We start from the raw sequence: 25,266 nt of genomic DNA, 5'->3' as shown, positions 1-25,266 counted from the left end.
AAATCATTATTCTGCTTTTGAATGATATTTTAAAGTATTCCAATATTAATATTAAAAAAAAATGTTGGTAATTTAATTTTGTGCAATTTTTTTAAACAAATGATTTTTATTTTATCAATTAAATTAATTAATTAATTTAATTGAAAATAGTACATATGATTCAAAAGAAAAAAACTTTACTTACAAAGAGCATTTAAGAATTCTGACCCTTTTATGATGTAAATATTGAAATATTGATAACAACTGCACTTTTAATAAATATTATTAACACGATAATTAATACACAAATATTATTGTTTTCAAAGAAAACATTCAAAAACGTATTTCCTTGTATAAAAAACACACCGTTTGTTTGAACAATGATTAAAAGTATTTTCCTCTTTTGAAATATTTTTGACATTGAGCAGTTTTGAAAAAGTAAGAAAAAATGAACTAAATGCGACCTGTTCTACTTGATTAATTTAAAGATATCTATCCACGGATTTTTTCACCAAGTTTTTGTGGTTTTATTCTCATATAAAATACTTTCAAATACACATTTGAAAACACATTTGGAAATAAACAGCTGCCAAACAACTGTCAATTTTGACGATTGTCGTTTAACCTTAAACAATCTAATTTACTTTTGACGTTTAAAGTAACAAATCCATGTATTAATCATTGTTTTGGACTTGAATGAATATCATAATGTGTTGAAACAAATATTTGTTTAGAATTATGCCCAACAGTTTGCCAAAATATTTATAAATAGATAAACATGAACTACTTTGCTTTAAAATTAAAATATAAAACATTATTTTGTACTTACCTAAATCGTATTTTCACAATAAACACACTTCAACTTTAAATCTATTTAAATTTATGACTTGTACATTTATTATTATTATAAAGAAACAACTTGTTCAATTAAGATCCAGGGAAGATCCAGGCAGCACAGACTGTTGATATATTTTAAAAATATTTACATCAAAAATTGAGCATAGAGCATGAACATATATTTATATAGACTGGTAACATAGTTTTTAGTATCAACATTTTAGCAGTAGTTTTGTTTAGCATAGTTTTTTTTTCTATTTTAATTATCTGAATTGTTTGTATCAATTACATGAAGTTAATTAAGAAAACAACATTTATAAATAATCACACAAATTATAAAAATATAATAATTAAATAAAACTAATATAAAAAACTAATTAAATAAAATATACAAAATATTTCTAACATCCCTCTTGACATGGATTACTTACATGCAAAAATCTATATGATAGAAAAATTATTTAAATTTGCAACAATAACAACAAACTCACGATTGAATAAATAAAAGTAACATTTTGATACAAGGCATCTAAAGCAGTGAAACAACTAGTTGCTAATCACAGGTAATTATATTCAATGTGTCTGTGTATGTGTGTTTTGTACGTCCGCATTCCTATTGATAGGGAGATGTGCTGATTAGTTTTTGGCAAAGGCAGATCCAGCCGTTACGGAGATACGGAGCAAAGAGTGTAGAAAATAGAAATCGAGTTTATGAGAGAACGGAGTATCCGATTTGATTGATTTAAAAAATATTCAATTTGTCATGATTGGGAGAAAAGGTGATAAGTTTTTGGCAAAAGCAGGCCCAACCATTTCGAAGATACAGAGCTAAATGTGCAAAAAATGGCAGTTTTTGAAAGAACTAAGCGTCCGATTTGAATGATTCAAAGAACTTCCTCTTGTTTTAACAAATTATATGCTTTTAAAATAATTCATACTTTAATTTAAATTCTGACTAAAGTTCTAATATACTTTAAACAAATAATTTCGACTTTGCAATTCAATTTATACAATTCTTATAAATATTAGGCAATGTTATAATATTTATAATAATCTATATGAAAACATTTAATATTGTTCAAACATTTCATTACGGTACGGAAATTACCGAAAGTTCCATGTTTGCCTAGAGGCACGATGCCATACACCACTAGTTTTTTTAAATCTTTTAACCGTTTACTTGATAAAAACAAAATATTTGGTGCAAGCAACAACTGCAATATGATTTGCAATTGTGAATGGAATCAAATTGCAATTCAAATTTTAAAGCAAGTAGTTTGAATTAAATGTTATAACATTTCAAACAAATCCATTCACTTTAGGCGAATATAAGTGTATTTTACAAAGTTTAAATTTAAAGTTTGAATTTCGCGCTCTAAATGATACTAATGACGACAAATATTTTGACACATGTTGTTAACTTCACATGTATCAATTGTCAAATAGATTTACGTGAATTAACATGTGCTAGCGTTAATTAACGTTTTTTTTAATTAAATCCTTGATAGTTTTAATTAATTTATGCATCAAAACATGTAATTAATTTAGTAGATCATTTTGATATAATAAATTTATCGTGAAACGTTAATTAAAAGCCGAAAAAATGGATATGTGTGGAAGTGCCTTTGATAGTATCTCTTTCAGGGTCTCCATTTTGAATCAATTTTATAATTAAACAATTCATTTACAGCGCCAATGTATCCTTTAATTATATACGTGCAATTATCAATAGTATAATTTATATATGTGCTTTTGTAGGTTATTAATTCATTTACAGCGCCAATGTATCCTTTAATTGTATACATGCAATTATCAATACTATAATTTATATATGTGCTTTTGTAGCTTATATTTGAGTACTTCCAACACATATCTCTTTATATCGAATTCTAAATTCACGAAAGTCTCTAATGTAAGTCGTGTGTCGTGTATTGTGTAAAGACTTTACTGGGACAATTGCAACATGTCGAGTAGACTTGTAAAAGACTAAAGTTATGTAGTGGTTCTAAAGTAGTGATTTTGTGTCGAGTACTTGAGATTTCTGGGAGATGCTCTAGAGGTGGTTCTTGTATTGGATTTGTGTTCTGGGAGCTGCTTTAGAGGATATCGAACAATGTAAGTGCAAAGCATGTTTTATACAAAGCGAGTCAAAGGATATATTTCTGGAATTATATACAGGCATTTATCGTACCATATCTGTTGTGCCTATAGTGTTTTAAATATTTAATATTTAACTTATGTATATATATATATATATATATATATATATATATGCATTAAGTTTTTTTTAATGTAAAGCATTTACATCAAATAATTTATTTTGAGATTTGTTTTATAAATCTTTATTTCGATACAATATTCTTTGTCATCTTCAATAAAACTATGATTTGAATAGAAATAAATAAAAAGATATTACTTATAATTTATTTTCTGAACTGAGTTTACTATTATTGACCGACTTTGTATTACATGCTACTTTTTATCCTTGTAATAATAATACTTCTTATTAATTATGTATTTAATGCTTGTTTTTTATATTAAATTAAATGAATAAATGAAAATTAATTGGTAGATTTTTTGAGAACTTGTCCCTTTGTTATCCGATATCATTTATAAAGCAGTCTGTATATATTTTTGTGGAATATTTTCTGGCTCGTGCATTATTAATATAGTTATATACATATATCTGCTGAAAATAATGTTAATATTATAATATTTGAGTCAATATCATTTTTGATAAGGTATACTTTATTAATTTTTAATACATAAAATACATTTTTTTTTTGTTAATTCATCAACAACTATTATGCTAATAAAAGATTTTAAAATAATTTGGCAGACATATGTGTAAAGGATGTTGTTCTTATTTAATTTGTTATGGGGAAAACATGTTGATTCAGTTTTTTTTATTTATTTATACAAGTGCCTTTTATGAATTCTTTTATTCTATAAATAACACTATTTTGTGTGGAATTCAGAATTCTTATACATTAAATTTTTGTTGCTAAATGAGTAGTTAACCAATACAGCTTTTTGTATGTTTCGATTACTTGTTTGTTGAAGGGGCCCTAACACCTTACCTTAAGTAACTCCTAAATTTATGGTATTTTGTTACAAATTACAAGTTACAAATTTACTTTGTTACAAAAATCTCTTTTTTATTACACCTCTTGTTCATTATTATACAGAAAAAATATTCGTATTTGTATTTGACATTTCCAGTATCAAGAATCATGTGTTTTCCCCAAGCGATATTGACTGCATGAATATTCTTATTTATGGATAACACGATTGTGTGGTTTTGATCAAATTCTTTCAAATATCTAATTGAATTGACTTACCAAATTGTTAATTAGATGCAGCTTTAAAAGTCTTTTACTGTAGTTTTATTTTAAATTTATTCAATTATATCGCTGCATAGCTAAATGATAGATTTTTATTCTTTTATTGCTAAAAACAATTTTGATCAAGACATACAATCAAAGTTTCAAAGAGTTGACTTGAATGATTAGACAAAATTTAATTTTGTTTACAAGTTTATTATTCGATTCAAGTTGTAAAAATTATTTAACTCAATTTCTAAATGATAACAATCAGCTTTATATCAGTTTTGAACTTTTAAATGTTCAAGTTTTTGAACATTTTTTATTATTTTATTTTACAAGTTTTATTAAATTTCTTTTTTGGCTTTTTCCAATAATTTGTATATTATTCAAGTCAGCTATATTTGTTTTTTTGTCTCGATTAATTGTAAAGGTTTCACATGTTTTATCAAGTCGTATAAACAATTTTGATTCGATTAATATCATTTCATTTCATCGATTAATTAAATAATTCTCTCGAATAATTTTTTTTTTCTAAGTCCAAATTTTCTGATTATAATTTTTTCGAATAATTTTTTTTTTTTTTAAGTCCAAATTTTCTGATTATAATTTTTTCGAATAATTTTTTTTTCTAAGTCCAAATTTTCTGATTTTAATTCTTTCGGATATTTTTTTTTTTCTAAGTCCTTTCAGATAATTTTTTTTTTCTAAGTCCAAATTTTCTGAAACCTTTTCAATTAAGACAGACGAGTTATTTATGCATGCTGTATTATCCCAAAGCCAACATTCGAATGAATGAGGCTCACATTGAATATTTCACAACGAGAAAATTTTATTCGGATAAAGTTGAATATTTTAACTAAGTCCCAGTAATTTTTTCTCGTTGTGAAAATTTCAACGTGGACCTCATTTCATTCGAGTGTTGGTTTTGGGAATTGGTGTGAGGGAACACTAAAAAACATAAAAAAGTTTCAACGCTGAACAGAAAAGAGAAAAATTGACCTGGGACTTAAGGGGTTTTTTTTTAGGCTCTCCACCCCTCCCCTTCCTCCTCCTACTCCTCTTTCCCCTTTTTTTTCCCTTTTTTCCGCTTTTTTTCACATTTTTTTTTCCTTTTTTGGTGTTTTTTTTTCGCATGTTGTGGTTTTTGGGTAGATTTCTGGGTTCGGCATGCATCTTCCGCAATGTGTCTCTTCGCGTGTAACCTCTCGCATCATGGACCTCACGTTGACCATCACTTGGTGTGTTCGTTTCAGGACCCTTTGCGCTCGCCAACAGCCAGCCACCAGCACTGCTCCATTTTTTCTGCTTCCGAGTTGCTCGTCGTCGCCTTCAGCCGGATTCGATCCGTCTCACCTTGTGCCTGCCTCCAGAGCGATTTCACCGAGTATGCGGTCACTTAAACCGCTCGGCTATTTAAGTTATTGATGATAAAAGTTATTTTTATTCCTATATTGTATTAATATTGAATTTTAATAAAGAATATGTATCATACACATCTCTCTTATTCATCATCTGCCTCTACCCCTCTCTTTCCCCAGTTCTTCCTCTACTTTTTTTTTTTTTTTTTCTTTTTATGTATCTCTCTTACAGTCAAGTGCGAACCTTGAGTTTTTTGTTTTTCAGAAATATTCTAAGTGTCAAATGCGACACCTGAATTTAATATTTTGAACTAATATTTGATGATTATGAAAAACTATACATTCGATTTTTTGTGCCTCTTCTGGAATCGAACCGAGACACGCTGAGCAATCGTAGTGGTCACTTAACGCTCTCGGCCAATTGGTTACAGAGAACTGTTTTCTATTTGTAAAATATAAAGTCTTATTTCTGAAATGAAAGATATAAGTTTCCTAAAAATGTAGTATGCCAAATGTGCGAATGGCCGAGGTTGTTAAGTCACGTTATATGACAAAATATCAATTCGAGGTCCGCCAGTTCGAACCCCATTTAACTGAAAAAAATATTTGGAACAAATAATTTTTCAAACTGTGTAAATAAATAAAACATATAGATCAATAATAAAATTTATTGAGTATTACAAAAATCGACATAATATAGATATATATATATATATATATAAATATAAATGTATGTATGTGTGTATGTATATGTATATATATATATATATATATATATATATATATATATATATATATATATATATATATATATATATATATATATATATACACATAAATATATAAAAGATAAGAAACAGTAGGAGGAGAATAATTTTTAATAAATTCATATTTACGCCTGGTTAGCAGTAAACCAAACCTACTTTGGTGTAATTTAAAAATCTTATTATTTTTTCGATAAAAAGACAGTCTATCAGGAGCAGCCAAAATTGGCCAAAATCGTGACTTTCAAATGCAATTTTAAGGCACTTAATGAATGAAATTAATAATTTTAATTAATGCTTTGTGTAGACTAAAGTACAATCTTTATACCAAACCAAAAAAAATACAAATTTATCATCGTCTTCATAGTTAAAATCAGCTTCAAAGTTGGCAATTTTTCAAGCTTCAATTTGGTACCAAGGGCAGAAGAATTTTTTTTTCCAAAAACTGATTGCATATTCGGAATCAGCGCCTCGAAAACTATCAGAATCGGTCAAAACATTTTGAAAATCGCGAAAAAAAATTTTAATTTCATTAGTAAAATTTTGGTTTTGCTACCAATGATTTCGATTTTTCGCAGCGGTATGTGGATTTAACCAAAAACGGATAATATTTTCGAAATCAGCGTCCAAAAATTAATCAAAACCAATCAAAACATTTTGAAAATCGCGAAGAGAAGCCGATTTTTTTAAAAAAGAAATCGATTTTGCAACCAAAGATTTCGATTTTTCGCGGGGTGTGTGTGGGTTTATCCAAAAATAGATAGCATTTCTGAAATCAGCGTCCGAAAATCTTTTGGAATCAGTCAAAATATTTCCAAAATAGCGAAAACAAATCTATTTTTTTGCTAAAATTCCGATGTTGCAACCAAAGTTTTTGTTGTTTTCCAGTGGTACACGCCTTGAAAGCTCATCAAACAGGATAATTTCGTCCTTGGCGTAATAAAAAATCATCCAAAAACTTTGTCCAATAAGTTCTTGATCATAATTTTTTTTTAGTATAGGGGAGACCCAGATTTTATGGTTCCTGTACCTATAAGTGCATAATCAGTTAAAACAATTTGAAAATCGCCAAAAGAACTAGATTTTTTTGAAAAAAAAAATTGACATTGCAACCAAAATTTTCGATTTTTTTGCAAAAGTATATGGATTTATCCAAAAACGGAGAGCATTTTTAAAATCAGCGTCCCGAAATTCTTTTGGAATCAGTCAAAACAATTAAAAAATCGCGAAAAGAACCCAATTTTTTTATAAAATTTTGAGGTTGCAACCTCATTTAAGATTTTAATATCTTACAGAGGTGTGTAGATTTATCCAAAAACGTATAATATATTCAAACTCAGCTCCGCAAAATCTATCAGAATCAGTCAAAACATTTTGAAAATTGCGAAAACAAAATCAAATTTTTGATAAAATTTCGAGGTTGCAACCAAAAATTTTAATGTTTTGCAGAGGTGTGTGGATTTATCCAAAAAACGGATAATATTTTCAAAATCAGCGCCTCAAAATCTAACAGGATCAGTCAAAACTCCGAATAATCTAACTTAAAACAATTTTTAATATAGAATAATGTCGCAATCGTATGAACTACAACAGACAAGTTAAAATAAAAACTTCACAAAATAACTACTACATATGAGCAAAATTGTTTACAAGTTTTTTGGATATTCTCAAATTTATTAAAAATCAGAATTTGAGTATGAGCATATTTCACACTGAAGAAAAAACTATGTAAAAATCCAAGTGTATTGGTACGTAGAAAAACAAAATAAATGCTTCAAATTATAGTCACATTATTAAAAATATACAAAATATTAAATGATTGCGGTTTATTTTGTTTGTCTTTTTATATAATCGCGATTGTTTAAACAGTAGTAGGAGTTCCTTAATCGCGCTTCATTTTGAACCTCATATTATACATCTATATTTACTATATTGTATTCAGGGTATATCAAAATAAAGTATATGAATGAAAAGCTCGTGCACTTTAGTACGGATTCCAAAAAATAGAATTTTTCAGCATGCATACTTTCTAAACAAATTAAAAGGTTATACTACAATTATATGCACATCACAAAAACAAACTGAATATTATTAATGATATAGCAATAATTCAATTTGAAAGCATACTCTATCAATTTGTAATAATATGTCGTCACTGCCAAACCCATTTATATCAAAAGCATCAATAAATTGAATCATACTTGAAAAGAAAAAACAACTAGTTGGTATTGGTATTTTGCCTTGAGGCAAGTTACCTGAACTTCCCAAAATGTATTAATAGTCGATTTAATTAATAAAAAATAAATTAACTCATGAGTGATTAAAATTATCCGAGTGGATTTATTATACATAACGAACACGTTAACCCGGAGTATTTTCTAAAAGCACATTTTCAAAAATCAACAATTTTTTTAATTGAACCAGTTTCCGTAGGGCTTTAATGATTCAGTATGTTCATTAAGACCAAGTACTCTATCGTTATACTAAGTAAATCATCTAATTTTAATTTTAACAAACGTCAACAAACTACTCATTTTCTCAAACTTTGTTGAATTTTTAAAATTAAACTACTTGTCGTAAGACCGTACGTAATATTTCGGTAAGTTCTATACGGCCATGATATATATCACCAAAAAAAGTTTCATAAAAATCGACTTAAATTTCTTTTTCAACAGTTAATTACAAGAAAACGGTTCGGTAGATTTTTCCCTAAAACTAATCAGTATCATTCTCAACTAATATCTTTCGAAAAGTTTTTGATTTTTTAAAATCGATTCGGTAGTATGAGCTTAAATATGGACGAAAGGTTTACCACTTTTTTCCAAATTACAAGGAAACGACTTGGCAGATCGTCGCACAAAACTGACGAACAATAGTCTTCATTGAGATACATCAAATGGCTTTCAAATTTCTGAAATCGGTTCAGGCGTTTTTGAGAAAACGGCGACCAAAGGTCTAATTTTGACAAATGCCAAAAAAACGACACTAATTTTTGCAATCTTTGACGAATTTTTAAAATTAAACGACTTGTCGTAGGGCCGTAATATTTTAGTATGATCTATAAGACTATGGTATCCTACCGTCAAAAAAATAATAATAAAAATGGTCTAAAAAAATTTTTTAACACGTTATTACACGAAAACGGCCCGGCCGATCTCTACCAAAAACTAATCAGCACGATTCCCAACCAATATCTTTCGAGCGGTTTTTGAATTTTCAAAATCGTTTCAGAATTGCGGGCTAAAACGTAGACAAAATTTTTTTCACAGTGACAAACAATAATCCTCATCGAGATACATCGAATGGCTTTTAAATTTTTGAAATCGGTCCAGCCGTTTTTGAGAAAACGTCGATTTTCGGCAAAAAATCTGTTCACACACACACATACTTTTTCCAAATTTGGTCTCATTCGATTCAGAATGGCTTGAAACGTCGAGAAAACATAAAATTACCAAATCGGATTTTTTGAAGAAAACATAAACTTCTCCTTCGGGAAGTTAAAAATATTTCGAACCGACTTCCTTTTACTGCCTCAAATGTGTAAACATAATTAACACAATCGTGAAATTGACAATTTTGCAAAAAATGTGTTATTCGATTTAACTATAACTTATTCCTTATTAATACTAAGAATAAGTAAAAGTGTATATGTATGAACTCACCGAGCTACCCGCAACGTGGCCGAGTGGCTAAGAGCTCAACTCGCAAATGCAGAGGTTTCCGGAACGAATCCCGCTCGAACGCACTAAGCAAACTGCATGCAAAAGTAAATTTATGTAGACACGAATTAGTTCAAGAACAAAAAAAATAAAACATTTAATAGTGAAAAAGACTTACCAGAAGAGTATTCTGAAGCAGACCACAGTGACGGCGATATGATTACGACTGATGCGCTGGCCAAAAACTCGGATTTAAAAATTGTTGTTTAAATTAAATGACATCATTCGTGCTATTTCGTTTTTATTCGAATTATAGTCGACGTGTTACGGTGCAAAATGATGAATAACTAGATGTTTACTTATTTCGCCGACATCTATGCGAGGAACACATCATTGCAACAGTTGAAGATACGTTAAATTTTCAAATATTAATTGAATTTACAAGTGACCCAAGAAAACATATAAAATCTTTTATAAAAATTATAGATAAATTTTTGGTTATCACTTTCCAATATCTTTGAATATATTATATGAAAATAAAACATCAAAAACTTAGTGAAAAAACTAATAAATAAATATAAAACGGCAAAAATTGATATGCACAGAACAGAAGAATGATTCCAATTTTACCAAAGCTCTAGTTTATATTTAAATGCTTTTCAAACTGAATTTTTTCTAATTTATTTCAGGACAATTACGGTGAACTCACCGTGTTTCGGCTTGACATTGAGTTCCGGGACAACTTGTATTTATGTAATATATATATATATATATATATATATATATATATATATATTTTGTAGAGTTTCGAACAAGAATCCAAAAATAATACAAAATAAAAAACAAGAAAAGTTTTTAAAAAAACAATTTCTTTATTTAATTATTTGTTTATTGTCGACGTTTCGGAACTAGGTACGTTCCATCTTCAGGACATCTGTCAAGAAACATGATCTTGATGAGATTTTAGCAAACAATATGTTTAGGAAAAGAAAATAGATTTTTCTTAAATAATGAATTAAATTGTAAAAAATATAATAATGTACAGAAATATGATAATATGTTCAAAATAAAAATGATAAAAATAAATGAGTGGATTATCAGAACAGGATATTAAACATAATAGAAAATTTTTTTGAAAGTTATGGAAATTTTTTAAGAAAAGGTTAATGACAAAGTTGAATTAATTACCTGTATGTTTGAATATTTGTTAGCACTTTTTCACTAAACAAGCTTTTTTAACAAAAATGATTTTGTGAGTTAATTTTCCGCCGAATAATTAGATTTTGTAAATCAAAATTACTAAACAATTTGTCTTTTTTAAAATTATTATTTGAAAACACAAATAATATTGTTCTCTGGATGTTGTTCGATTGGTTTTCGAAAATTAACTAAATGAAACTGGTGTGCCTTTTGTAACACGTGTAAACACTTGAACGAGAGATGTGAGATTGTATGTGTGTGTTTTTATATGTTAGGGTGTGAATACTTAAATTGTTGATCTTAAAAGGAAGTCGATATTAATTGTTTGTCAAAAAGTGTAAAAAATTTAAATATGAATCATGTAATAGGTTGTGATCTGATCTAATGTTGACACTGTTAGAAACATTTATGAGGATGAGACAACTCTCCGCGAATAACCTTCTAAAGATGCAACTTTCGTGATATAAAATCTTTGGAGTGAAATTAAATGAATGGGCGTTTTCTATAGAGTGTTGTACTAGGGTACTTTTGAAATTTTTTTGTTTATGGTGGACCACACTTAGTTCATGTTGTCTCATTCTCTTGTGTACATATTGGGAGGTTTGTCCAATATATTGAAAAGCACAGTCATTACAAGAAACAGAATATACTACATTAGTATTGAGATTGGATGGGGTGGGGGATTTAATGTTCGTAAAGAATTGGTTGAAGGAGTGTAAGGATGAGCCTGATACTAAAATGTTTTCTTCTAACAAAATTTTGGCAAAATAATAATATAAATCTTCAACGTATGGTATGCTGCAGTAAATAAGATTGGTGTTTTTGATGTTAGTACTGGTATTGGGAGAATTAATTTGTGTTTTTAAGAAAGTTCGTCTTTTTTGAATAACTGAATGAATGAGATTTTTTGGGTAACCATTTTCAATTAGAGTTATTTTTACTAGGGATAAATTTTGTGGATGGAAAGTTTGGTGAGACAACAAAATAGCATGGTCTGTAAGGGAAATAATAGTGTTTATCTTATAGTTTCTGGGACAGTATGAGGAATAGTGTAAGTATCTACCCGACCATGTCGTTTTTCTATACCAATTTGTTCGAACAAAGTTATTAGTGTTGTAAACGGATACATCCAAGAAATTAAGTCTGTTGTTATTTTGTAGTTCATGTGTGAAAATTATATTATTGTTAAAATTATTGAAGAGATCTAGTACTGTGTTTATATGATTTTTGTTAATGATAAAAAAAGTGTCATCTACATATCTAATATAAAAGTTAATTTGAAATTTTAAAGTTGAGAAAACGGAAATTTCTAGTGTTTGTAAAACTAAGTCGATGATTCCGGGAGATAAGGGACATCCCATAGCTGCGCCTTTAATTTGAGAATAAAAGTTGTCTTGGCAATGGAAATAGGAGTAATTTAAAATAGTGTTGATAATATGAGTGAAGACTGTTTTCGGAAAGTCAGTAAAGTTACAAATTGTGTGCCAACGTTTATCGATTGAGTTTAGGATTAATTCATGTGGGACACATGTAAAAAGGTTGACCACATCTAAGCTTAGAAATAAGTGATTTTCAGGGATGTTGCGGTTATTAATTAAATTCACAAATTGGTACGAATTCTTAACATAATAGGGAGAATTGATTGTAACATTTTTTAGGACATCAGAAATGAGTTTCGAAATATTGTAAAAAGGAGAGCCAATGTAGGAGACAATCGGTCTGAAAGAGCATTCAGGTTTGTGTATTTTTGGAAGACAGTACATCTTAGGGGAGATAGGGTGTTGTATTTTTAGGTTAAAAGCAAAATTCTCAGAAATTAGTTTTTTGTTTTTCAGATCATTGATTAATTTAAAAGCTATTCTAGAAAAACGTTGTGTGGGATCTTCTGATGTCCTAAAAAATGTTACAATCAATTCTCCCTATTATGTTAAGAATTCGTACCAATTTGTGAATTTAATTAATAACCGCAACATCCCTGAAAATCACTTATTTCTAAGCTTAGATGTGGTCAACCTTTTTACATGTGTCCCACATGAATTAATCCTAAACTCAATCGATAAACGTTGGCACACAATTTGTAACTTTACTGACTTTCCGAAAACAGTCTTCACTCATATTATCAACACTATTTTAAATTACTCCTATTTCCATTGCCAAGACAACTTTTATTCTCAAATTAAAGGCGCAGCTATGGGATGTCCCTTATCTCCCGGAATCATCGACTTAGTTTTACAAACACTAGAAATTTCCGTTTTCTCAACTTTAAAATTTCAAATTAACTTTTATATTAGATATGTAGATGACACTTTTTTTATCATTAACAAAAATCATATAAACACAGTACTAGATCTCTTCAATAATTTTAACAATAATATAATTTTCACACATGAACTACAAAATAACAACAGACTTAATTTCTTGGATGTATCCGTTTACAACACTAATAACTTTGTTCGAACAAATTGGTATAGAAAAACGACATGGTCGGGTAGATACTTACACTATTCCTCATACTGTCCCAGAAACTATAAGATAAACACTATTATTTCCCTTACAGACCATGCTATTTTGTTGTCTCACCAAACTTTCCATCCACAAAATTTATCCCTAGTAAAAATAACTCTAATTGAAAATGGTTACCCAAAAAATCTCATTCATTCAGTTATTCAAAAAAGACGAACTTTCTTAAAAACACAAATTAATTCTCCCAATACCAGTACTAACATCAAAAACACCAATCTTATTTACTGCAGCATACCATACGTTGAAGATTTATATTATTATTTTGCCAAAATTTTGTTAGAAGAAAACATTTTAGTATCAGGCTCATCCTTACACTCCTTCAACCAATTCTTTACGAACATTAAATCCCCCACCCCATCCAATCTCAATACTAATGTAGTATATTCTGTTTCTTGTAATGACTGTGCTTTTCAATATATTGGACAAACCTCCCAATATGTACACAAGAGAATGAGACAACATGAACTAAGTGTGGTCCACCATAAACAAAAAAATTTCAAAAGTACCCTAGTACAACACTCTATAGAAAACGCCCATTCATTTAATTTCACTCCAAAGATTTTATATCACGAAAGTTGCATCTTTAGAAGGTTATTCGCGGAGAGTTGTCTCATCCTCATAAATGTTTCTAACAGTGTCAACATTAGATCAGATCACAACCTATTACATGATTCATATTTAAATTTTTTACACTTTTTGACAAACAATTAATATCGACTTCCTTTTAAGATCAACAATTTAAGTATTCACACCCTGACATATAAAAACACACACATACAATCTCACATCTCTCGTTCAAGTGTTTACACGTGTTACAAAAGGCACACCAGTTTCATTTAGTTAATTTTCGAAAACCAATCGAACAACATCCAGAGAACAATATTATTTGTGTTTTCAAATAATAATTTTAAAAAAGACAAATTTTTTAGTAATTTTGATTTACAAAATCTAATTATTCGGCGGAAAATTAACTCACAAAATCATTTTTGTTAAAAAAGCTTGTTTAGTGAAAAAGTGCTAACAAATATTCAAACATACAGGTAATTAATTCAACTTTGTCATTAACCTTTTCTTAAAAAATTTCCATAACTTTCAAAAAATTTTCTATTATGTTTAATATCCTGTTCTGATAATCCACTCATTTATTTTTATCATTTTTATTTTGAACATATTATCATATTTCTGTACATTATTATATTTTTTACAATTTAATTCATTATTTAAGAAAAATCTATTTTCTTTTCCTAAACATATTGTTTGCTAAAATCTCATCAAGATCATGTTTCTTGACAGATGTCCTGAAGATGGAACGTACCTAGTTCCGAAACGTCGACAATAAACAAATAATTAAATAAAGAAATTGTTTTTTTAAAAACTTTTCTTGTTTTTTATTTTGTATTATTTTTGGATTCTTGTTCGAAACTCTACAAAATATACACAAATCCAAGACTCTACCATTCAATATATATATATATATATATACATATATATTACATATATATAAAGTTATTTAGATGTCATTGTGACAGTAATAAAAACAAATATGCATTAATTAAAATATAAAATATAAAATATAGGCATAACTTTGGGCTTTTTATTTATAATGGCAAGGTATGAATATTCGAATGTGAATCCTTTAAGATAAAATAATAATATTCATTATTTGCAGCCAGAATGATATGATAGCTAAAGAAAATAATGATATTTTATTGAAAAATGATCCAAATAATAGAACACCCGCTCACGTGAAACATGCACCAGTACTATGCAGTATTTCTCTTAAAGCCCAAGTCAATTATGAAAAATTTCTCGACATACTAAAGGACGAATTTGAGAGAAAACGAGAAAGTAAAATTACTAGACCTGAAACATTAGAAAATTTTGAAATCCTGCAAATGATTGGCGAAGAAAGTGCTTCAGTTCGAATCGTAGGCGTTAATATTATTATTTAATTAATATAATCAAAATATAATAGAATATTTCAGTCGCTAGGTAGATCTAAGACGAACAACATATACTATGCATTTAAAATATATCTAAAGGAAGCGATTATCAAATCAAAAACTAAAAAGCAATTATTATCTGAGAAACGATTATTGCAAGCATTTCATTTTCCGTTTGTAATAAATTTGGAATTCTGCTTTAAGGATAATAACTATATTTATATGGTTATGCCGTTTATGATTGGTGGAGATTTATTTTCCCAGTTAAAAAGGTATTATAATAAATATATATATATATATATATATATATATATATATATTTGGGTTTTAAGATCGGGCGTTACATGAACAAAAACTTGAATGAATGTTTTTGCCCGTAGGGTAAATTAATCTTTCAAATATCGAGAATAAATTTTCTTGCAGATTTCTACCTTTCAGAGCTTTCTGAACATTTTAGCTTACCACAGAAAAAATGGATGTGTGTGTATATGTATGTATGAAATTTGAATTGAATGTTTTTGCCTGTAGGGTAAATTAATCTTCCAAATATCGAGAATAAATTTTTTTGCAGATTTCTACCTTTCAGAGCTTTCTGAACATTTTAGCTTACCACAGAAAAAATGGATGTGTGTATATATGTATGTATGAAATTTGAATTATTCAAAAAACATCAGATACCTAATTATCAATTTGCCAAGGAACGATGCCATGTACCACTAGTTTAAATTTATTTGAAATCCATACCAATAATAATAAACTAATCTGAAAACACAATTTGGCTTACAATATTACAAATAATGAAAATAATACATATTATATTCCTCCATGGGTTTAATTAATTCTAATATAAAGATAGCAAATTGGTTTTATTGGTTTATTACTATTATTTTTTAATTAAATTGTTACAAATTATTTACTAAGGTTAATTGTTATAGCTGATAGTATATTCCACCAATTGGAGGCTAGGATGTCAGCCGAAACATTTTTGTATTGTTTAAAGAACACCCGGTCTTTAAACCTATCTAATATATATCACATCAACATCAAATTCGAGATTATTAACATAAATGTTTATTTCATGTATTCAATCAGACTTGGCAGATTCAACGAAAATCAAGCAAAATTTTATGCATCACAAATAATATTAGCCTTAGAATATCTTCATCACATGGGTGTAATACATAGAGACCTTAAGCTGGAAAATATTCTGGTTGATAAAAATGGATACCTAAAATTAACTGATTTTAGTTTCAGTAAAGTAAGAAAAAAAATAGACTAAATTTTATAAAACTGTAAATGAATTATATTTATCAGAAATATAAAATATAGCATTGAACAAAATTCTATTATATCCTAATCTATTATTACCTCGGCTAGATAACAGACGATCGCACTGCAACTTTCTGTGGCACACCTGAATACATAGCTCCAGAAATAATCATGGGAAAGACTTATGGAAAGGCAGCAGATTGGTGGTCTTTTGGCGTTTTGCTGTATGAAATGGTATCAGGTCATACACCCTTTTATGCAAACGACACAATGAAATTATATGAGAAAATTGTACAAGGCAAATATAAATTTGATGAACACATTGGGAATGATATCAAAGACCTCATACGCAATATTCTGCAAACGGACCCTAGCAGGAGGTAATTTGACTCAAAGATTAGAAAGTTAAAGGAACAATCTTTTATAAATTATTAATTATTTTAAGATATGGAAACTTGTACAGTGGTATATTAGATTACAAACATCATAGATGGTTTCTTGGCACAAATTGGACTGCAATGTTAAATCGCAAAGTAGAAGCTCCTATAATACCCAAAGTAAAGGGACCAGGCGACACAATCTATTTCAATAAATACCATGAAGTACCACTTAAAATATCACCAGAGAATCAATATGAAAAGGAATTTGAAGATTTCTAATAATTTTTAATACCCCATTATGATATGAAGGATTTGGTTTCATACTACAACTCTTCATATTAATCTAGTTTTATTTTATCAAAATATACAATGGCAAAAAAAATAAAATTTACACTAACATTTTTAAATATAAAGTAACTTATCCTTATATTTTTCTAATTACATTCAATACACAAATATCTATGAAAATTCACATTCTTTTAAATTTAATTACTGACATTGATGGTGGCTGGCTTGTCAAACTTAAAATATAAAACTAACATATACGGATGTATACAATTATTAATATTGTCAACAAATGATGGCATTAAAGTATTGTCCTATATATAAAGTTTGAAAATTTACATAAAAAATATGAATAATTAAAAATCTCACTCCCGAAATGAGTGTAAGTATGATGTACATATAATCTATTCATGCAAGTGTATTAGGTGTACGAACTGAGAAATCTGAGAATGTTTTCAAATGTGCTTCAAAGTCGTAGTAGTCACTTAATAAAATTAAATTGTTTAAACTGTTACAGATTAGGCCAAAAAAAATGTTAAAATTTTTTCATTATTTACAGACAAAAATTTATAAAAAGGTTTGCTCAAAAAACTTACTGCAATAGTAAATTTTTATTTTTAAATTGTAAATTATTATATCCTTTTACAATAAAGGTATTTTCTGCAATGATTTCAACAAAGATGTTTTTCAAAATGTTATGGAATTGATTTTAATAATAGGTATTAACATTATTAATTATAATACCACTAACTTGTAAAAATAACTTGTTGAATTATCAGTTGTAAATTTAAAGTATCAGTTTTAAAGTTTATGGTAATAATTAAATTCACAAATAATACTATAGTTTCCTATGATATTCATTATTTCAATTACATTTCAGTTGTTAAAAGTGTAATTATTATTTCTGCAATAAAATGCTTTGCAATACATTCCACCATTTGTTAATCATTTTTCAATATTGCTCATCATATTATTATATAGAAATAAACTAATTATTATAAATACCTAATTTAAAAAATACAAAAATATTTCTTTTAACTAAAATAGACACAGTAATTTAAAATGAGAGTTACTGAGGAGGTGGCTGATAACCATATCCGTACCCTTGCGGAGGCGGAGGCGGGCCTTGTGGACCAGGTGGTGGCATTTGTCCAACTGGTTGTCTAGGATACTGATAGTTTTGCCCTGGAGGCGGATACTGGGATGGTTGCGAATAATTTTGTCCAGGATGTGCATAATGATTAGGTGGAGGTGGGTAATTATTTGATGGAGGACCATAGTTCTGATTTGGAGGAGGAGGGCCATACTGCTGCATTGCAGCACCGGAACTTACAGGTGGCTGTGAGTTAGGCGGAGGCTGATAGGCTGCAGGAGCCGGACTTGATGACTGTGAACTAGGTGGGTAACTTGACTGACTAACTGGAGGTAAGTAACTTCCTGAAGGAGCAGTTGAGCTAGGTGGGTACTGATTGGATGCTGTAGGGGCAGAATTGATAGGAGGACCACTTTGAGCATATTGTAAGTTTTGTGATACTGTAGGAGATGGGGAAGTGAAAGGTGGTGACTGCGCTGATGGAGGACCATATTGCACAGGTCCTGGACTCGGCTGGTTTGCATAACCTTGTTGCCCTGAGGGTGCAGAACTTGGAGGCTGTGTTGTAACTGGTGGGACAGGTGGCGGGTACCCCACAGGAGCTGGGCCATATTGTTGAGGATAACTCGGATTGGTAGGAGTACCTGGAGGATAAGCACTTTGTCCAGGTGGACCTGCAGGAACTGGACTTCCATAACTAGCTGTTGCTGAATTTGGAGGGCCATAATTACCCCCAGGGTTAGACGGACCATATGCAGCAGGCTGACCTGTGCTCACAGGTGTGTAAGAAGAATTAGCAGGAGGTGTTATTGGCGGTGGCGGGCCATAATTTTGTTGTGCTGGTGGTTGTTGAACAGGCTGATAAGCTGGTCCTTGAGGGCTTGGATAACTACCTGCTGCCTGAGCAGTCGTGGTAGATGTGCTATGAGAATAAGGGGGTTGGGAATTTGCAGGATAGGATTGTGGTTGACCTGCAGGTGGACCCCCATAAGGTTGTTGATTTGGGATTTGGTAATTAGATTGCCCTTGCTGTGGTGGGTATATATTTGATTGTTGATTGTTTGGATATTGTGCAGGATATTGGGAATGTTGATAACTACGATGGGGATAGTTTTGAGGTATTGCATTACTTGGTCTTTGTGGCAAATTTGATACTTGGTTTGGAATACCTGGAGAAGATCGATAAGATTGCTGCGATTGCGGATGATTATATGCAGCTCCAGGCTGACTATTTGGTGGGATTTCACTAGCTGGTGGTTGTCCTTGCGGTGTATTTAGTTGAGAACCATTAGAGCCATGTGGAGGAGGAGGTTGGGGACTAGCACCAGATTGAAGAACTTGTGGAGGCTGTAGTAATATGTTCACTTTCAGATTATAATTATAATTTCAAACTTCATAGCATAAATAAGTAACTTTACAAATATGATTTCAAATGAATGCATAATGAATACAAATTATTTGCTCTACACATAATTAGCATAATAAAAGTACTACTTACAGGCAAAAGCGCTTGTATATTTTGATTTGAATCTGCAATTGATGCTAAATAAACTAAATTCCTATGCAACACCTGTTGGTATTGCACGCATTCATTTGCTTTTCCTTTTGATTGATATTCTTGTATAGTTTGTATTAAATGACTATTTTCGTCAAGCATCTTTTGAATTTGAGCTGGATTTACAGGAGGCCGGTTCCCCCGCTGTACGAACGCCACAGACATATTGATCGAATAAATTAACTTAACTTCAAAATTAAAATTTAATACCACTGATACACGAATTACATTCACAGTTTTATACACAGTCTTATATATATTAACGTAAACTCAAAAATTTCGCATAACCAAGCGAAATCATAATTTTGCTATTACATCGAGTGAAAACTTTTTTTTCTTGTACTCAAATTCACAATTCGACATACACCTGAAGTTTGCAGATTATTCATGAAATAAGCAACTACATTATTAATTTTAAGCAACCAAAAAATATGATATATAACTGTAGTTTCTATCAATGGAATAAGTAGACGTGTGAAACGTTCCAATAATATGATTTTATAATTACCGGTAAACTAATGTAAAAATATCGTGCAAAAAAACATTTCGATGTAGACGTCATTTATGAACTTTCCAAGTTCAATTTTACTCGGTTGGTAACAGTGATAAATATGCCAATGGCGACTTTGGTTGATTTGTGCATTCTTATTTTAATAAATATCTCATTATTTTAATAATTTCAATGTATTTATAAAGTTTTTAATCGATTATAATAGTGAAGTTTATTAATTCATGCAAAAGTTATGAAATAAACTTTGATATGCCCCTTACTGCAGTGTTCTACAGTGGTTTGTAAACAATGTTTTCCCTCCTGCTTAGTTTTGGCATTTGTGCTGTCACTATTTGTTTACTTCTTCAGTAGCGCACGAACAGCTGTGCAATGAGGTTGTAAATGCGTTCGTGTAATTTTTTTTTAATTTCTCTGCGAATTCGCGTAACATAAAATAATTACAATAATGAATGAAATATCTGGAAAGGAAATACCTGGCCCATCAGCTTGGGATAATCCAATGCATACACAGCATGACTTAAACACCTCAATGCTCGGATCTCCCAAAATACCAAATGAAATTAATCTAATGACCTCTCCTAATGCTCCATGCACACCCCAGGGGCCCCCAGCAGTGTCAGTTTTTAATGATGACTTACATCCTGAACTTGTTCATCAGGGTTGGAGAAAATTTTGGTCTAAACGCGAAAATCGACCTTATTTTTGGAATAAATTAACTGGTGAAAGTTTATGGGAGACACCACTAATAAAAGCACAGTTCGATCCTATAACAGACCCTCTAGGCATATGCCATGCTGGACCTCAACCAGTTACAACTTCACCCATGGGTCTAAAACGCAGAGCTTCTGAGGATGGTGGACCAATAGCCAAAAAGTTTATTTTACCGGGGCCATGGGATTTAGAGATCCCAACAAATGTTATAATTTATGAACGCGCTCCAACTATTGCTCCACATCCACATCCAGAAATTGAGGGTTACCGATGCGGTTTGACATCAAAGCTGAGACAATGTTATCAGGAACTTTGCCAGTCAAGAGAAGGTAGAAAGAAAGAATCTTCCTTTTTGCATTCATACCCATCATTCTGCTTCATCATGAAAAAAAAACTTATATTTTTATTAGTGGCATTATCAATAAAACTCTATTCACAAATGTGTTTTCTTTACGTTTATTTTAATTTATTAGTTGTCTTCATCTTCCTTTATAATTTTTTCATTACTTCTGAATAAGTATTTTATGTTTAATAATGTTAACAATGTGATATTGAAACTAAAAATTTAAAATATAAATTATAATGAATGAAATAAAAGTTAAGAAGGCTTATAACTTATTTCATTCGATTACAATAGAATATGATATTTTAGTTTTACTAAAGAGTAGAATTCCTATAATGAATAAGTAATATAAAAATTGATGATTTCTTGATATTTTACACAAATCTTAAACAGTAAAAAAATGTTTAATATTTGTTATAACAAAAATAAAATAAAAGGTTAATAAATAAATAAATAAAAGTTTCTTTAAATAAGTCAGTTTGATTCAATTTAGTAGATATTTTAGGATTAAAATTTTTAATTACCTTGCATTCGTTTCTATCTTAGGAATAAATGCACCAAAAGACTCTTTTAATCGATGGTTGATGGAACGAAAAGTAATTGATCGTGGTACAGATCCTTTGCTACCAAGTAACTGCTGCCCAGAACTGTCCATGTCTATGTTTCGAGAAATTATGAATGACATACCTATTAAATTAATAAAGCCTAAATATACTGGAGATGCTAGAAAGCAACTTTCTAGATATGCAGAAGCCGCAAAAAAGATGATAGAATCACGCAATGCTTCACCTGAAAGTCGAAAGGTAGTTAAATGGAATGTAGAAGATACATTTCAATGGTTGCGAAGAACTGTTGGTGCCACACATGATGATTTTCAGGATAGACTTTCTCACTTAAAGGTTAGTTGTATAATTCTCAAACAAGGGTTACAATAAAGTGTTAATGAAAGGAGATATATCATACTTTCTGTTAATATTTTTTAACAGTAGTTTTATTTTTTTCAGAGACAATGTCAACCACATTTGACAGAAACAGTTAAGGTTTCTGTTGAAGGAGTTTGTTTGAAGATCTACCATCTATCTGCTGAACATGCGAGAAAAGTGAAAGATAAACATAGTGCACTGCTGAAAGAACAAGGCATAGAAGAGTTAAGTGCTCCAATACAACAATCAGCATTGCGAAAAGTATGGTGTTATCCCATACAGTTTGCAATACCTGCTACAAGAATGCCAATTGTAGACTATATGCCAGATAATAGATCTCCGGACCATACATTAGTAACATATCATAAAGATACAGTTGCAATAAATACTACACACTTGACAAAATTGGTAAATAAATAATTTTAATTAAATATTTTAAAATATGGAATTCAATATTCAAGTATTTTTATAGGAGCATCTGTACAGATACAGTTGTTTTGATGATAAAAAATTTGAACTATTCATTCCTCGAGTTTGGTGTCTGCTTAAAAGGTACAATACCTTTCTGGGGGCATATCCCGATTTAAGAAATGGAGCTAGTCCTTCTGTTGAAGGTCAACTTACACAAGCATCACTTCCCGTCACTGTCTTTGAATGTTTGAACAAAATGTTTGGTATTACTTTTGAATGTTTTGCAAGTCCTTTGAATTGTTATTTTCGACAATATTGCAGCGCATTTTCTGATACAGATTCATATTTTGGATCAAGAGGGTAATTCAACAATTTAGATTTTTGAAAACTAACATTTGCAACATTATTTATGTGCATTCTTTATGTAGGCCTTTTCTGGACTTTAAGCCTGTGTCAGGGTCTTTCCAAGCAAATCCACCATTTTCAGAAGAATTATTAGATGCAACTGTGCATCATATGGAAAGGCTTCTGTCTGATTCTCCAGAACCTTTAAGGTCACTATCTTATAAAATAAAGCTATTTCATAACATATTTGTGTCATAGCCAATACTGACATTCAATGATTCATTATAGTTTCATTGTTTTTCTTCCTGAGTGGAGGGAACCACCCTTAAATTCTTTAATGAAACTTGAAGCCAGCCACTTCAAACGGAAACAAGTAGTGGTGCCTGCATGTGAACATGAATATCGGCATGGATACCAACACCTTTTACCCAAGTAAGTTATAAAAGAATAAACTTATAATAGAAAAGCAAGAACAAGAATCTTTTTCCTAATTTTATTAAGTTGTGAATGTGTTCGAGTTTTAAATAACTTTTGATACTCTTCAATCAATATCGTTGAGCTCCCATAAACATTATTTCATTTAACATTTTCAGGACGGATATAAATGTGCGTTCTGTTCATGGAACCTTGGTAGTATGGTTACAAAATAATGCAGGATACACGCGCTGGGGCCCTACAGAAGAGCGTGTCGAAGCACTTTTAGAAGCCTTTCGGCCAGGGAGAGAACGCGAACGAGATAAACAAGAACTTCTATCTCCTCAACGAGTTGTGGAACCGGAAATGTTGAAACCCTCAATAGCTACAGCGACTACGACCGCAATTGTTATACCGTGATTAGTTACAAAGTGAGCAAAATAGTGAAAAAAAAATATGACTATATTATTTATGAAAATTCTTTTACTGGTAAAAGTAAATTCTTTCATCTTTTACTCGTCGACAACTTCAATTTGAGACATAATTTCTATGAAGTTAATATGTTGACACAAGCACTACTGCAAAAGTTATAATACTTATGAATTTGAAAGATGATAGATAGATAGTAAAATTATAAAATGAAGATGTGATGTCATATTATATATCGTTTATAAGGATAAGACCAATATATCTTCAATGTTAAAATATAATAGATTAGATTTTTTTTTATTAACATGTAATTTGTATAACTCTCTCTTTACATGTCTTAATTGATTTACGTGGTCTGTGGTAAATTCATAATTCACAAAGTATAAACATCATACTAAAGTTCGGTCAGATCAGATAGACAATTTGATATTGCTTACAAGCCAAAAAGTTCAATTTTCTTATACGTTTAGATATAATATATAGTTGCAGATGTAGGTCAAAAATCAGAAATCAAAGTTACATGTATAATTGTAAATCATTGCACATAAAATATTATTTTATGAAATAATATTTTGTCTTCATTTGTATACATAGTATACAAGTAAATGTATACTTTAAAAAAATGTTTTTGATTGTAGAAAAAAAAATTGATGCAATGTTATGACAAACCGACATAATTTGAAAGAAAGCCGCTTTCTAATCAGTTTTGTAATATTACTATATGAATATGAAACTATTACATATAATTTATTTCTTAACTTTATTTCTATTTGTTGTTATTCAAATTTATTCTTCAAAAAAATTATTTAAAAAAATAATTACATCATAGAACCTTATTTGAAAAGTAAACATTAATAATTTAGTAATTTCTTTGAAAATTAAGAAGATATTAAATTTAATTAAATATTTCATATTCACAGAGTAATTCGAATAAAATTATAGGATTAGTCAAAACCCCATAAAAATGATTTACATCAACAGTGTTAAGTGTTTCTGTTAAGTTACTGC

At 29.7% G+C, this 25,266-nt stretch overlaps 3 protein-coding genes across 3 annotated transcripts; 2 read left to right on the top strand and 1 right to left on the bottom strand.

Annotated features, from left to right (window-relative positions):
• The first annotated feature begins 15,249 nt into the window (after positions 1-15,249).
• On the top strand, positions 15,250-17,517 carry LOC113373438 (cAMP-dependent protein kinase catalytic subunit alpha-like). Its single transcript, XM_026613733.1, has 6 exons — positions 15,250-15,257; positions 15,316-15,574; positions 15,689-15,861; positions 16,682-16,847; positions 16,967-17,238; positions 17,304-17,517. The coding sequence occupies exons 1-6, from the start codon at positions 15,250-15,252 to the stop codon at positions 17,515-17,517; spliced, it is 1,092 nt and encodes a 363-aa protein (XP_026469518.1).
• A 964-nt stretch (positions 17,518-18,481) lies between these two features.
• Positions 18,482-20,497, bottom strand: LOC113372513 (basic salivary proline-rich protein 1-like). The gene is made up of 2 exons (XM_026612851.1): positions 20,115-20,497; positions 18,482-19,963 (listed from the first exon to the last, which is right to left on the bottom strand). Exons 1-2 carry the CDS (start codon positions 20,334-20,336, stop codon positions 18,593-18,595), a joined length of 1,593 nt encoding a protein of 530 aa, XP_026468636.1. The 5' UTR covers positions 20,337-20,497; the 3' UTR covers positions 18,482-18,592.
• A 275-nt stretch (positions 20,498-20,772) lies between these two features.
• Positions 20,773-24,739, top strand: LOC113372520 (phosphorylated CTD-interacting factor 1-like). The gene is made up of 7 exons (XM_026612857.1): positions 20,773-21,722; positions 22,283-22,635; positions 22,741-23,067; positions 23,132-23,430; positions 23,499-23,624; positions 23,704-23,847; positions 24,009-24,739. The coding sequence occupies exons 1-7, from the start codon at positions 21,128-21,130 to the stop codon at positions 24,247-24,249; spliced, it is 2,085 nt and encodes a 694-aa protein (XP_026468642.1). The 5' UTR covers positions 20,773-21,127; the 3' UTR covers positions 24,250-24,739.
• The last annotated feature ends 527 nt before the right edge of the window (positions 24,740-25,266 follow it).

The sequence above is a fragment of the Ctenocephalides felis genome, unplaced genomic scaffold (assembly GCF_003426905.1).
Source record: "Ctenocephalides felis isolate EL2017-DRISC unplaced genomic scaffold, ASM342690v1 CF-g0.4_SCAFFOLD_01604, whole genome shotgun sequence".
NCBI lineage: Eukaryota > Metazoa > Arthropoda > Insecta > Siphonaptera > Pulicidae > Ctenocephalides > Ctenocephalides felis.
The sequence above is the reverse complement of the archived record's forward strand: the minus strand, read 5'-3'. Positions and strand labels throughout refer to the sequence as shown.